The 12,883-nt window shown below is 52.8% G+C and overlaps 1 protein-coding gene across 3 annotated transcripts in view; it reads right to left on the bottom strand.

The window, feature by feature from the left end:
- Positions 1 to 3,401: 3,401 nt before the first annotated feature.
- Astn1 (astrotactin 1) overlaps positions 3,402 to 12,883 on the bottom strand; it is a 284,134-nt gene continuing 274,652 nt past the window's right edge. For all 3 annotated transcript variants that reach the window (XM_047521201.1, XM_047521202.1, XM_047521203.1), the window contains 2 exons: positions 9,497 to 9,680; positions 3,402 to 6,652 (listed from right to left, as the gene is read on the bottom strand). In XM_047521201.1, the coding sequence (XP_047377157.1) occupies positions 6,415 to 6,652; positions 9,497 to 9,680 (422 nt within the window). In that variant the 3' untranslated portion in view covers positions 3,402 to 6,414. The remainder of the gene's footprint in view (positions 6,653 to 9,496; positions 9,681 to 12,883) is intronic.

Raw genomic sequence — 12,883 nt, 5'->3', positions numbered from 1 at the left:
AAGGCATTTTAACCGATTCCCTACGTTAAACTCTCTCTGTTGAATGGAACATAACTGACACTCTGCTCAGGTGGCAGAAGCAGATGGAGACTTAGAAATCCTGTTTGATGACTTCTAAGATCCTATAGTAACACTATTAAGACCATCTTAAATTTAGAAAGGAAAACGACCGTTCAGGAAACTCGAGGGCAATGCAGAGAAATTAATCATGTAATCGTGGGCCGGAGGGCCTCCAAGATGAGCCACGTGCTTCCATTCCATTTCCACCATCAATTGACAAGGAATCTATATTCAACTCCGTGCGTCTCATAAATCGTATGTGACGTACGGTGCTGTATGTAATCCAGATGCTTCTGGACTGCTGGACACCAGTGTTCTATGCCTCTTCTGCTCCTGCAGATTAGGTGGCCCTTCCACCCCTTCCACAGGGCTGATCCACTGTCAGAATCCTTTTCAAGCCAGTTGTCCAGACAGCTACTTGCATTGGTGAAATTTGGCACCCACGTGGAAGTTCATTTGCACCCTGCAGTCTTTTCCTTTTTTGATGTTGATAACCCTCTATTTTATTCATTTATTTATATGCAGTGCTGATAATCGAACCCAGTACCTCACACATGCTAGGCAAGTGCTCTGCCACTGAGCCACAGCCCAGCCCCCCTGTGGTCTTAAGAGTTCATGGAAATTCATTTACTTTGGATATCAAAATTTCATCTTCCACCAACTCGGACCTGAAAGAGTTACTGAATTTCTGTGTCAGATGATATGTAACAATTGTTAGTTCAAAGTATGTTCAAGTGAAGACCCAGCCAGGAAAACCAAACCCATTTTAGGTAATTCATTAGAGGAAGTTGAAAATGGGGTTTTGGGGACGGAAAGGTGACTAGTGAGTTTTAGAAGAGGGGTGTGCCCTAAAGATTAGCCACAGCCAGAAGCAGGTCCTGCCGGAGGGACAGGGGACACATGGAGGAGATGCACACCACAGAGGAGGCACTGGAGACGAGATGTCATCCGGGACAGAGAGGGAAGTGCCCTGGTTTCCTTCTCCTATCCTCCAACCTTCTGCCAGTGCCTCCCATGGTCCCAGCAGGAAGCCTGCTTGTGAGAGAGTCTGGGAAATGTAGTTCGTAAGAACTTGCTCTGTGTGGCATAGAACAGAGCAGAGAAAGGTGAGCAGTGGATCTGAGAGCACAGAGGCGATGGGCTGAGGAGGAAGACATGCGGGCACCTTGTGTTCAACCGTCAAGGAAACAAGGTGCCCTCCGGAGCCTCCTCAGCGGGCAGTGAAGCCCGGTGGCTCCACGGCGACACGGCTGGAGGTGGTTTCCTCTCTAAGTTGGTGGGTAGAGAAAACCGTCTGACTCTTTGGGTAATAGCTTCAGGGTCACTTGGCATTTGAATCACTCGAAACAAAGGAAGTTCTCCTATTTATTAAGTACAAAATATGACTGAGGTTCTCCTGCTGGGAAAGGTAGTAAGGAATCAATTACACTAATTTGTACCCCATGCGAGCAGGCATATCATCGTCACTAACAAAAGGCAGTGTGGGTGAAGAAACTTGATGTCAAAACCTGCCCATCTCTGAGAAAGTCAAGCTAATTACATTGCAAAATCACAGAACAAAAAGGTTTATATTTTTCTCACTGTGGAATAGTACAGACTTGAACCACGGCTGGGATTCCCACGTGCACCAGGAGAAATTGTTAGCTTATTCTATATAATGTGGAGGTCTCATCTGAACTGAAATTACTAATTAATTGGTGCATTGGAAATGATGCTACCATAGTGATTGATGGTGGGAACAGGGTTGGGAGGAGGACTGAGGTTTTCAAAATCAGAATTGGGTTCTGGCTCTGTCCTCGCCCCAAAGTGCCCTCTCCCTTTTCTTTCCTTTCCTGGCCTTGGAAGGACCCTCCCCCTCCTGCAGGGTTCTGGTCCACCCTCTAGAAATACTGGACTACAGCATCACATGCTTCTTTTTGTTCCCTGTGAAGGATCAGAGACTCACCTGCAGTGAGGGGATTCTGCACGGGAGCCCTGCCTGCACAGGACCCTCCTTTCCATGAGAATTCACACCTCACCCAGACGCCAGCACCGGCTGTGTGAAGTTGACACTGTGGTTTTAATCAGATGATCTTTAGTTAGCAGACCTCTTCAGTGGCTTAAAAATGACTATGATGTACCATAATTTGGGGGTCAGGAACTCAGGCAGGGCCAAGGTGTTTCTGCTCCTCCATGAAGCACCGATGGACATCGTTTGGTGGAGGGACTCAGTCTCCAGGCCAGGACAGCTTCATTTGTGTGTCTCAGGCCTTGGTGGGTTTGTCCCCACAGGTCGGTGGATCCAAGTGCCTACATGGGACCTGTCCATCATGAGGGACCAGCACAGTGGCCCTGGGTTGTGATGACTCAGAACTCCAAGAGCAGGAACTGCAGAGAAGGAGCAGGAGTCTCAGCTTTTGTGACTCCTACTGAAGTCACATGGTGTCACTTCCTTCCTAACCTGTTGGTCACAAACCTGTCTGGAGTCAAGGGCAGAGGCAGCAGAACACACTTCTAGAGGGGAGGGGTGGGAGAATGTGTGTCCATGGTTTAAAACTGCCCGTCGTCATCTTCCTTTAATCATCCCTGCTTCGCAGGCAGGAGGACTTTGATCATGGCTTTTCCAGAGGGTGTCCGAAGCCCAGGCTCCTAACATCTGATTGCTGAAGAATTTAAAGGGAATCACATGTTTTGGTGGCAGCCCAGATAACATCTAAAATTACATTGTAGAGAGGAAGAAAGAGATTAAGTGTTTGGGCTCCCCACTGCGAGGCCTTGCGAAACAGCCAGCCTCTTCCAGATGCCTTTAGAGAATGCAGGTCCAGGACGGGTGGGCTTTTTGTAAACTTCCCTTGGATGCCTGAAGTTCAGAGTCTCCCAGAGCATCCTGTATGTCTTAGTCTTAGCTCTTCTTAGCTTGTTAGGATAGGCTCACTAGGTAACTTTCCCCATAAAAAGTGATGCTCCCTGAGAAAATCAGCTTGTGTCTTCTGCATTGTTAATGATGTCTGAAATACAGCAGACCTGGAATACATACATTTTATTGACTAATAACTTGGAGAAGGTGGTAAAGAGGAGATGAGACAAACAGTAACAATTGGCCATGAAAAATTCAACTTTGTTTTTCTATTAGAATGAAGGATATATAAGGCCTATATATTTGTACTATAAAATGTGATATTTAAAGTCTTGATAACTCCCCAGTCAGTCCAACCAGATCACTCAAATTAAGGAGATGTGAGGCAATATCGGCACACCCAACACTTACTAACAGCTTTGTTTATTATTTAGTTGATTATTTCATTTTTATAATCATACAATAATTCTCTTTCAAACAACACTGTTATACTTGAAGGTGGTCACGTTATATTCTTTCTCCCTTCTACTGTTGTAAAGTATTTCTTTCCACACTTGTTTTTTTTTTTAATAGAACATTTGAATATCAAGAAATGCAGTTAACTAAAAATAACAATGGACCAAACTCCGTGGAAAACACTTGCACACTCAGTTAAAGGTCTACTGCTATTACAGCGGTTCACGTACATCAGGCAGGACACGGCAGAGATCTCAAGGGGACGTGGAGCTGGGGTGTTGGTGGGTAGCAGGGACTCCCTAAGACCTGTTTGGCAGCTTGGAAACTTGGAGTCTAATACTGGCTCAGTCCCATCACTCCTTCTAGCCAGGATGGGTTCTCCAGGCAAGCACGGGAACATCAGCAAGGTGTGGGCCATAGTGACCCCCAGGGAAAAGTCCCCCCGTTATTTGTATACCCTCCCTAAGACGACCCGCACCCCACTGGTGTTGGCCTTTTAAACTTGAAAGTAAACTGGACCTGGTCACAGGAGGTGTTCAGTGTTAGGGTGTGGGGGGCCGTGGACGGGCATGTGCAGTAAGGGGAACATGAGAGGCCACCAAGAAGGAACAGAATCGTGGGCAAGGGAAAGGAGGAAGGCCAGACGAAGCTAAGAGAGGAAACAAAGCAAAAAAACTAGCAAGGGGAGAAGACAAAGGGGACAAAATGGAGGTGGAGGGCCGGGGCTGAGCAGGGCACAGAGCCCGAAGGACAGAGGAAGGCAGTGACCTTCATAAAACAAAACAGGATGGGGGCCACTCCTTGGCCTCGCTCCCGGGCCCGTCAGCTCCTGTCCCCACAGCAGCTGGGAGGGCGCTGGCGGCCTTGCCATCTTGCGCTCCACATCAGGACGCCATCTTCTGCGCAGACTGAACGGGAGCAGGGCAGCCAGGTGCTGCAGGCCTGCCCCGCCGGCCCCTGGCACCCTCTGCTCTGGCAGTGGCGGGCGGCGGCTCTTGAGGCACTTTACCTGAGGCCCCTGCCTGGACTGCATGGGGCAGCCATGTTCCCTGCTGTCCTTTGCTCTGGAAGGAGGGGCGTCTGAGGCAGGTGCGTTAGAAAGAATGAAATTCATCTTTCAAGGGTTCTCTGGACAAAGCAGAGAGGGGAGCGAGGCTGGCTGGGCCCTCAGCCCCATCCCAGGTTCATTCCCATCACTGGTGGGGGACCGTGTGCGGCAGAGCTGCGGGGACCAAGGTGGCTTGCTCCACGGCTCAGGTTCGCTCAGGCTCGCTTTGGCTCCCCCGGTCCACGGCACAGTGGCCACGTCTGTGCCGTGGGTGCTTGGGAAGGGTGGAGCTCAGAGCTGGGACAGCTGTGTGCCGCAAGCCACGTCCAAAGAGCTTGGGAGCTGCTAGAACCCCAGGCCCTGGAGTCCGACAGCCCGAACTCTTTCTGTCACTCAGGATATGGTACATGAGGGACTGGGGACAAAGCGAGTCACCTCTCTGCCTTGGTTTCCTCTTCACTGAAATGTGGACAGGAACAGCACTTTCCCCAGGGGGTTGTACAAATTCAAGGATATTTAAAGGGCCCAGTGCCTGGCACATGGCATGCACCCCAAAAATGTCGTGTGTCCTTATTTCCATTTAGAAAAATTGGTAAGGTTCAACTCATGGGTCCTGCACCTCCTCCTGACCTCTGTCATGGGTTTCCACATAAGGGGTTCTGGACAAAGCAAGGGTGGCTGCACATAAGGTGTGGGCAGTTAAGGCCATCGATGGTCAACATGGCCCCGGGGATGTTTTTCTGGAAGGCTGGCTTCCAGTTAGCTGGACCACTGGGCAGTGCTCAGGCAGTGGGCGGAGGTGGTGTCTCAGCCCTTCGCTGTGCTCAGTGCTGATTGGCAGCAGAGAAACTCCGCTATTCCCAGCAGCCAGAAGAGGGTGATAATGGCAGCATCCTCCTGCTGATGGTCACCAGGGAATCGACTGGCAGAACTAGCAGTTCAGCCAGTTTAGCAAAGAGAGGGAGAGGACAGACCTTTCTGGGGATCAGTAATGGCTCTAGTTCACTGAAACACTGACATGGAATACCAACCCCACTGGGACTGAACCAGACATCAGCCCAGCCTCATCCGCCCTGGGTAGGAGGTACAGGCGCCAAGAACCCAGGCGCTGGGATGTACATTAGTGGTCTGGAGAGGGCCTTTCAAAGGAGTAGAGGAGCTTTTTTAAATGATGGACTCCACTTACTTCCCTGGGTTGTGGACTGCCAGCTAGTCTCCCAGGTGGGAGTCTCCTAAGGTACAGTTGGCAGGTGGCATCTAGTTGCCACTTAGAAAGGTCTTGTTCCTGGAGATTTCACAGGGGGCCTCTTGTCACTGCTGAGAGATCGTGGTGATCAGAGGGCAGAGCCAAGGTCCCCCGAGAGGGTTTAATTCCAGACCTGCCTTAGAATGGGAGCCCTGAAGGCCTGGGAGGCCCGCGGGGCCCATCCAGCAGCGAGGCGGAGGCTCCCCTCCAGGTGTGCAGCGAGCGCTCGGGGCCTGGAGGAAACCGCGAGACCAGGCAAGCGCCAGACCCCAGCTTGCTTTTCGTCTTTCTCCCAAAGTGAGACGTTTCCCAAGGAATGCCTGAGGTCAGGCGCGGTGCAGGTCTCGCTTTCCAGCGTCACCTCTGTCCCCAGTTGCAATGGACCCAGGGACTCAGTGGGCACCGGGGCCTTGACCGGGTGGACATTTCCTGGGAAGTATGACAGAACTCTTGAGTATTTTGACAAAACTCTTGGGGAAAAAAATAAGAATGGAACAAATTAACACCAAAACAAGTCCCAAAGTTACCCTGGAAGAAAAAAAGGTGCTGCATGAAGCCACTGACGGGCAGGCTGACCGGTCACGCTGACGGAGAACATCGTCCTGAAGAAGTTCTGCAGGGAGCAAGGGTCCCTTCCTCCCTGCCGTAGATGTCATCTCTGGAGCTCATAATGTTCCATTAAAAAATGATAAAAACCTACAAACCAACCCGGACGGCCCCGGCCCCTCTCCTGCCCCAGTTTGGCAGCCACTCTCTGGCCTCGCAGTGTTAGATGTCCTTGCTGTCCCCATAGTCATTGTAGGGGATGCTCAGGGTCTGCTCCTCACAGGTCTTCCTGAGGTCCCGGCTGAGCTCTGACCAGTCGAGCCCGTAGGGCCGGATCTCGCTGTAGCGGCAGCCCAGGTACTTGAGCGCGCTGCGGCGCAGGCCTATCTTGGGCTCCTGGAGGAGCCCGTCGCACCAGCTGCTGAGGTCCCCGAGCTGGGACAGGATGAGGCCGGCTTTCCTGTGGAGCGAGCATGCAGGATACTTAGGTTAGAGAGAGAGGAAGGCAGAGGGACAGAGAGCCACCATTCGTGGGAGACTCTCAAGTTCCAGAGGGCAGAGGTGTGCTCTGTGGACCGTTGTATCTTGGGCACTTAACAACTAATCCAGCGGATGGATGTCTGCGCACAGTGGGGCAGGCACCAAGAAGAAGAAGAGAAGATGCAATAAGGAAAAGTAAAGAAGAGGAGGAAACCCTAATATTTTAATGGGAATGCACACCTTCGAAAACAATGGGGTCAGCAGGCTTGAAAGACAAATCAGTTTTCTTTAAAGCCGCCGCAACTGAACATCCCTGAATGACAAGTGATGTGCTTTGCCGAATCTCCCTGCTTTCAAGGCTGTCTCTGAACCAGTGAGGGGAGCCAGCCCGTGGAATACACGGGGGACCTTCCAAAGTGACCCAAGAAGCCTGCGTGGAGGTGATGATCATACAACCAGGGCCAGGACAGCAGTGCCCTCTGGTGACACTGACACAGTGACAGCCTTTGGTCAGCGCAGACTCTCAGGGGCACGTGTCACCTAGCTAACCTCCAGGGGAGCTCATGCTCCATACCCTTGTCTCCCCCAGGAGCAGCGAGGCCACCTCAACACAGGAAGCCCCAGTTGAAAGAGTGAGAAAGAAGGGGTGAGAGGGCTCCTGGAGACAGGAGAGGGGCGGGAGGCGGCCCGGCTCACGCACCCTGGAAAGCAGTGAGCCCCCGGGTCAGGAATACAGAGTGTGAGAGCCTCTGACACCCGTCTGGGGACAGGGCAACCCCAGGCCTCAGCCCTGCAGCCCTGCCTTCCGGGACCCACCTGCTGTCAGAGATCGGTGCTACCTGAGGGCCGGTCCTCAGACCCCGTCCTCAGACCCTGCTGGCTTTCCCTCACCACTTAGGATGAGTGAAGGATTTCCTCACTGTTTATCATCATTATATTATCATTAAAGACCTAAGTGACCCGAGGCTCGTGAAGGAAGATTCTCTTATTTGACCAAGTTCACGTGGGGCTGCCTAATGCCCTTCTGGAACACCCAACCAACTGCATGCCTTGCGTGAGACGGCTGGGCTCATGCAAGGAACCGTCCCTTCTCTAGTTTAATCAACAGTTCCTTCCAGAAGCTGGATGTTTTCTGCACCCCATTTAGAATGAACTTTCAAAGAATGGTAACCACGCTCCTGTATTCCTCTTCTTCTGTCCTGGCAGCGAGCATCCCCGAGGGGTGGTCTCCCTGCGTTCCTAAGAGGCCACAGGGAAGCGAGGGTGGGTGACGCTGGAGGAAAGGTGTTGAGCTAGTTGGCAGCAAAGTCCAGGGGCCGAGGGCGGTGGGGAGTCACCGCAGGGAAGGGAACGTTTCCTCTGACGCCAGTGGCGGGTCAGCGCCAATCAAACAAACACTCGGTCGACTAAACAACTTCTCGGGCGACGATCTGTGCTCTATCCGCTTCTGCGGCTTAGCCAAGCCGGGTTTCCAAGCACTCGTCAGCGAGGAGGCGGCTGGCCCTTCCTCTTGATCGACCCTACTGTATGGCATTCGGGGCTCACAAGTTCCTGGGAGGTGAGGAGGGGAGCTGAGAAAAGCGAGGGCAGCCTCCGCCACACCTTCAGGAAACATGAGGGAGGCATCCTGGCCACTGGCTCCAAGAGCGCACGAAGGAGCCCGCGGGCCTCTGGGAGACTTTCATGGCTCGCACTTTGGTTTTTCAACAATAATCACTTAACCATCTCAGAGCCTGGGCCTTCTTTCTCCGTAACACAGCGACTCTCAATGTAGTTTCAACCTGTACTCAATCTGGAGGCGGCCGCCGGTTTTCACGGCCGTGGATTTTACTGGACCCAGGGAGGTCCCTTTGCTGCTTATGGGAAGTGTGTACCCACAGACCCATTTTTACTCATTTTCTCAGCTAACCCCAGAGTGGGCTGATGTAGCTGAGGGCAGGATCTGTGGTCCTCCTGAGATCCATGACTCTATGAAGAAAAACTTTATTTTCTATGGGCTAATGAAACTACACAATGTCTTCTAACATTTTTTTTTTTTTTTTTCTGTAAAAGACCAGTATTACACAGGAAAGAGGCCCCTGGGAGAAGAGAGAACTGTCAGTAGCCAGCTCGCTGTTACAGGGAGACCTACATTTCTTCCCCTGTTCACTTTCTTCATTAACCAATTTTCCTTCTAACTTCTGAGTTACAAAAGAGAAATTTTACAAAGACTCCAAATGCCCTTAGAAAGCAAGATGAAATATGAAAGTAAGTACTATCCAAATTGAGGCATTTATTCTCCCTAACATAGAATTGGGTATGTACTCAATAACTGTCAGAAGAAAGGCGGGCAGAGGGGAGCAGCCTGGGGCCAGGGGATGCTGGGAAGCACTGTGCTTACTGCAGGGCACAGTAAGACTGAGGAGGGTCTCTAGCGACCCTCACGTCACTCTCCAAGAGAATGTGGAATTTAACTCAAGACAAGTCTGCACAATGCAAATCACATGCAAAGTTCCTGTGCAATCAATATTTTTGGATAAACTCCTTGATAAATTCTTAACTTCCCTCTCCAAGACTAAGCTTTGGGCGCCTACAGTTTTGGCATTTGGAATTCAGTGTCAGCATAATTCAAAGGACAAGGAAGGTCAGGAGCAAAGGTTTCAGAAAATGCATTCAGGACTTGACTGCTTAAAGAGCTTATCCAAACTAATCTGCACGACCACAGCCATCAGAAAGCAGAGGACTTATTTCTCAGAGCTCACCCAGGAGATCTCTGCAATCACAGAGCAAGAGGCACAAAAATTCAAAAGAACCTTTAGAGGAGACACCGCAGTCCGTTGGTTACCTGGGGCCTAGCTCATCCTCACACCGCCAGGTGAATTCCCCAAAACTCTCATAGTGCTGGTTATAGTGGTAGAGAACTCGATGTAAGGTGGGGGACCCCAGATCCAGAAGAGTGTTATAGGCGGTCTGCTGCTCCTTCCCGCTGGTGTAGCCGTTGAAGAGGTTGTAGATCTTGTCCGCTATTTCTGAGGAGGAAAGAAAAAGCAAACAAACCATGTAGCCTTTATCGAGGGGTCTGAGAAAGGCATCCTAGGCGACTTCAGCGTTACACAAACCGAGAGCGCACAGCCGACCACACACGGGGCTTCATGGTCTGTGGGGGTCACAGCCTATCGCTCCCAGGTCAGGATGCACAAGACAGGAAGAGATTAAATCAGGCCCAAGAGAAAGGGCGCGTCCGAGATGTGGTGACATGATATGCATGCAGCTGCTGCTGGCACAACCTCTCTTTTTAAGTGAGATACACTCTAAAATAATGACAAAAAAATAGTGTGCAGTAAATACACAAATTGATCACACAGCCATCTGTTAGCATGATCACGAGTTGTGTTCTGCACCTGAATGCAGGGGTTGGGCTTCGGTGTGACCGCGTGTCGCTGGTGTGTTTCTGCCAGCGTCACCACAGACGCATGAGAATGCATTCCGCTACAACATCATGACACCATTACGTCCCTCCCTGAAGACAGGGATTTCCCAGCTCCATTATAATCCCTGTACTGCTGAACGTGCCATCTATCCAACAGTGACCCGACAGTGCTGCGTGGCATGTGACTGTAAACACGTTTCCAGGTATCTAATCTATATGCACACGTGTGTGTATGTACACGTGCCCTCATACACGTGTGCACGTGTGTGATGTTAAAGGACACTGAACCCAAAGACTAGAGAAGGTGGTTTGCATGATTCAGTTCGCCTCTCCCGCACCAACCTTCAGGTTTTCCTCGTAGAAGATAAAAGTGCTCAGTTAGGATTCCTCTGAGGTCAGGTTCGGTCACAATGCTGTTTTACTCAGGTTTCTAAAAATATGTAACCTGAAGTAAAAGCTTGGAGAGTCACACTTGATTGGCAGGTGCAATCCCAGGGAAGCAGGAGGGAAGCGAAAGAGAAAAGAGGCAAGAGGAAGTACTGGAAGTGCACGGAGGAACTGGGCCACCCCCTCCTGAGAAGCCTTTTGTATGAAGCCCCTGGATCCCCAGTGTCTCTCCAGAGGGAGAAAGACAGACTATCCCCAGCTGGTCCAGGTTTGCTCCCCTGGGATTAACAGTCTGCATTTCTAGGCTGCACGTGTCTGGGTACAGTGGCAGCCCCAGCAGCAGGTGGCAGGCCTTTGCTCAGGGGCGAGGTGAAGCACTAGCAGGTCTTTGCGTCAGTTATTTACTAGATCCTGCTTTCCCCAAGTCCAGGAGAAGGAGAAGGGGACTGAGACCCGAATCCAAGAGACGTGGGACAGAGTCTGATTCAGGGAGCCTCGGGGCAGGGCTTTCTCATCTCCTGGGGGGTCGACCAGCCCCGGAGAGGAAGGGGATCGGCCTCCTGGGCGCCTTCCATCAGCGGTTTCCTTGGCCCCACGGACAGGGGGCCTCCGTGACCACCTTATTATTTCTCAGGGGCGACCTGCGACCTCCGCCTGCCCCACCCCGGGCACTGATGGTACTGCTCCTTCGGAAGCTCAAGGGGCTGGGCAGAAGACCTCCACCTTGTCCCTAGCTGTGGTCCTGCAAGCTCCCTCTGCCCGGCCCAGCCCCAGCCCTGCCCCTCCGCCTCCCTCCCAAGCGGCTCTGTGCGTCCCGCACTCGGGATCCGCTCACCTGTGTGTCCCCCAGTCACCAGGAGCCTGACCACAGCCCAGCTGAGGGGTCCACTCGAGTTTCTGCTTCGCCGGGTCTCAGGCAGAGGCTGGGCAGGTGAAGGTTGGGGCACCGCTGCTGCTGCTGCTGGTCTGGCACCACATCGGGATCACAAGGTCCCGATCCGTCCTCTCCACACTTCCGTTACTTCCCTCTGGGACCAAGCAACCTTCTCTTCACCCTGGGCGTGGGCACAGGCTCCCTCCCTGGTCCCGTGCTGGCCGAAGCCTTCCCCAGGACCGAGGGCCCTTCTCCATCTCCACCAGCGCGCTCCCAGCCTCTGAGGCCCTGCAAACACTTCCTCTGCAGGTGCCCAAGTCCGTCCACGTTCAGACTCACCTGCTTCTCTTCGCCTCCCACTCGTCTTCTGACCTTCGACATCCGTTGAAGAATCCGGCTTCTGCTTCGTGGCCAGCTCTTCTCCACGGAGGGTGACTCTGCTCTCTTTCAGTCTAGAGGCCTCCAGTCACCAGAAGCCGCCGCCGACCCGGAGAAGGGCTCCACCTTGCCATAGTGAACTTGACCTCCCACGCCGAGCGCCACATCCCCTCTCCAGCTTCTCTGTTTCTTCCCGCTGTGGAATCTGCTCTGCAACCATGGAAACCCAGGGCTTCCGCTCCTCCATCCACTCCAGGAGGGACCCTCTGTCTCCTCCTCTGCCTGACCTAATCCACAGGCCATGGCTAGTGCCCCCAGTTGGCTCTCCCTTCTGCTTGCTGTCCGCAGCCTGGGTCTCCCTGGGGGGATCTGCAGGGCCTGACCAGGCAAGCCTGTGTGTCCTTCAGCATCCTGCCCTGACCTGCCCCCGTGCCTGTCACAGTTCGCGACAAGACCGACATGACCCTCCCTTCTCTCGCGCCACATCCAGCCACTGGCAAATGCTTTCGGCTCCCTGTCAGCATGATTGAGAACCAGACAAGCTCGGACGGCCTCTGGGATCCGTCCTAGGACGTCCTTCCTCCGCTGAATTGCCCCAGGCTCCTACTTCCACCCCGGACCCCCTTTGAGGCAGTCCTCAGCTCGGCGGTCAGTCAGGAAGACCTGGACAGCACCAGGTCCAGGCCGCCAGCCTCCTGCTCCAAGCCCTCGGGGCTCCCATCGCAATCCCAGGAGTCCGGTCTCCATGACAACCAGGCCCTACCAGACCTCCCGGATCCCCTGGAGCCTGTCCTGCCCCCCTCCTCTCCATTCTCTTCCAACCTGAACCAAGGGCCTCGAGCCTGTCTCCTCTCCCAACAAGCCACGGATCTCTGCTGCTGCTTCCGGTGTGACGTCCTAGACATCCATCCACCTCCTCCTGGACCTCTTCCCGAAATCCTACCGGCACTTCCGCACCCTGTCCCGCTCGGGCACCTCCCCAAGATCCACCGTCATCTGAAGTAGGCGATGGTTCACTCCCTGGTTGCCGGAGTCTGTCGCCTCTGCCCAAAGATGAACTCCAGGAGGCCAGGGGTCTGTTCCCAAGGCCTAGTAAGGACTGAAGAGTTGTTGGGTAAATTAATAAATTCATAAAATCCGAGGATAAACTTCTTGAGAATAGA

Source organism: Sciurus carolinensis, chromosome 12, assembly GCF_902686445.1.
Source record: "Sciurus carolinensis chromosome 12, mSciCar1.2, whole genome shotgun sequence".
Classification (NCBI taxonomy): Eukaryota; Metazoa; Chordata; class Mammalia; order Rodentia; family Sciuridae; genus Sciurus; species Sciurus carolinensis.
This window is presented reverse-complemented; position numbering and strand designations above follow the sequence as displayed.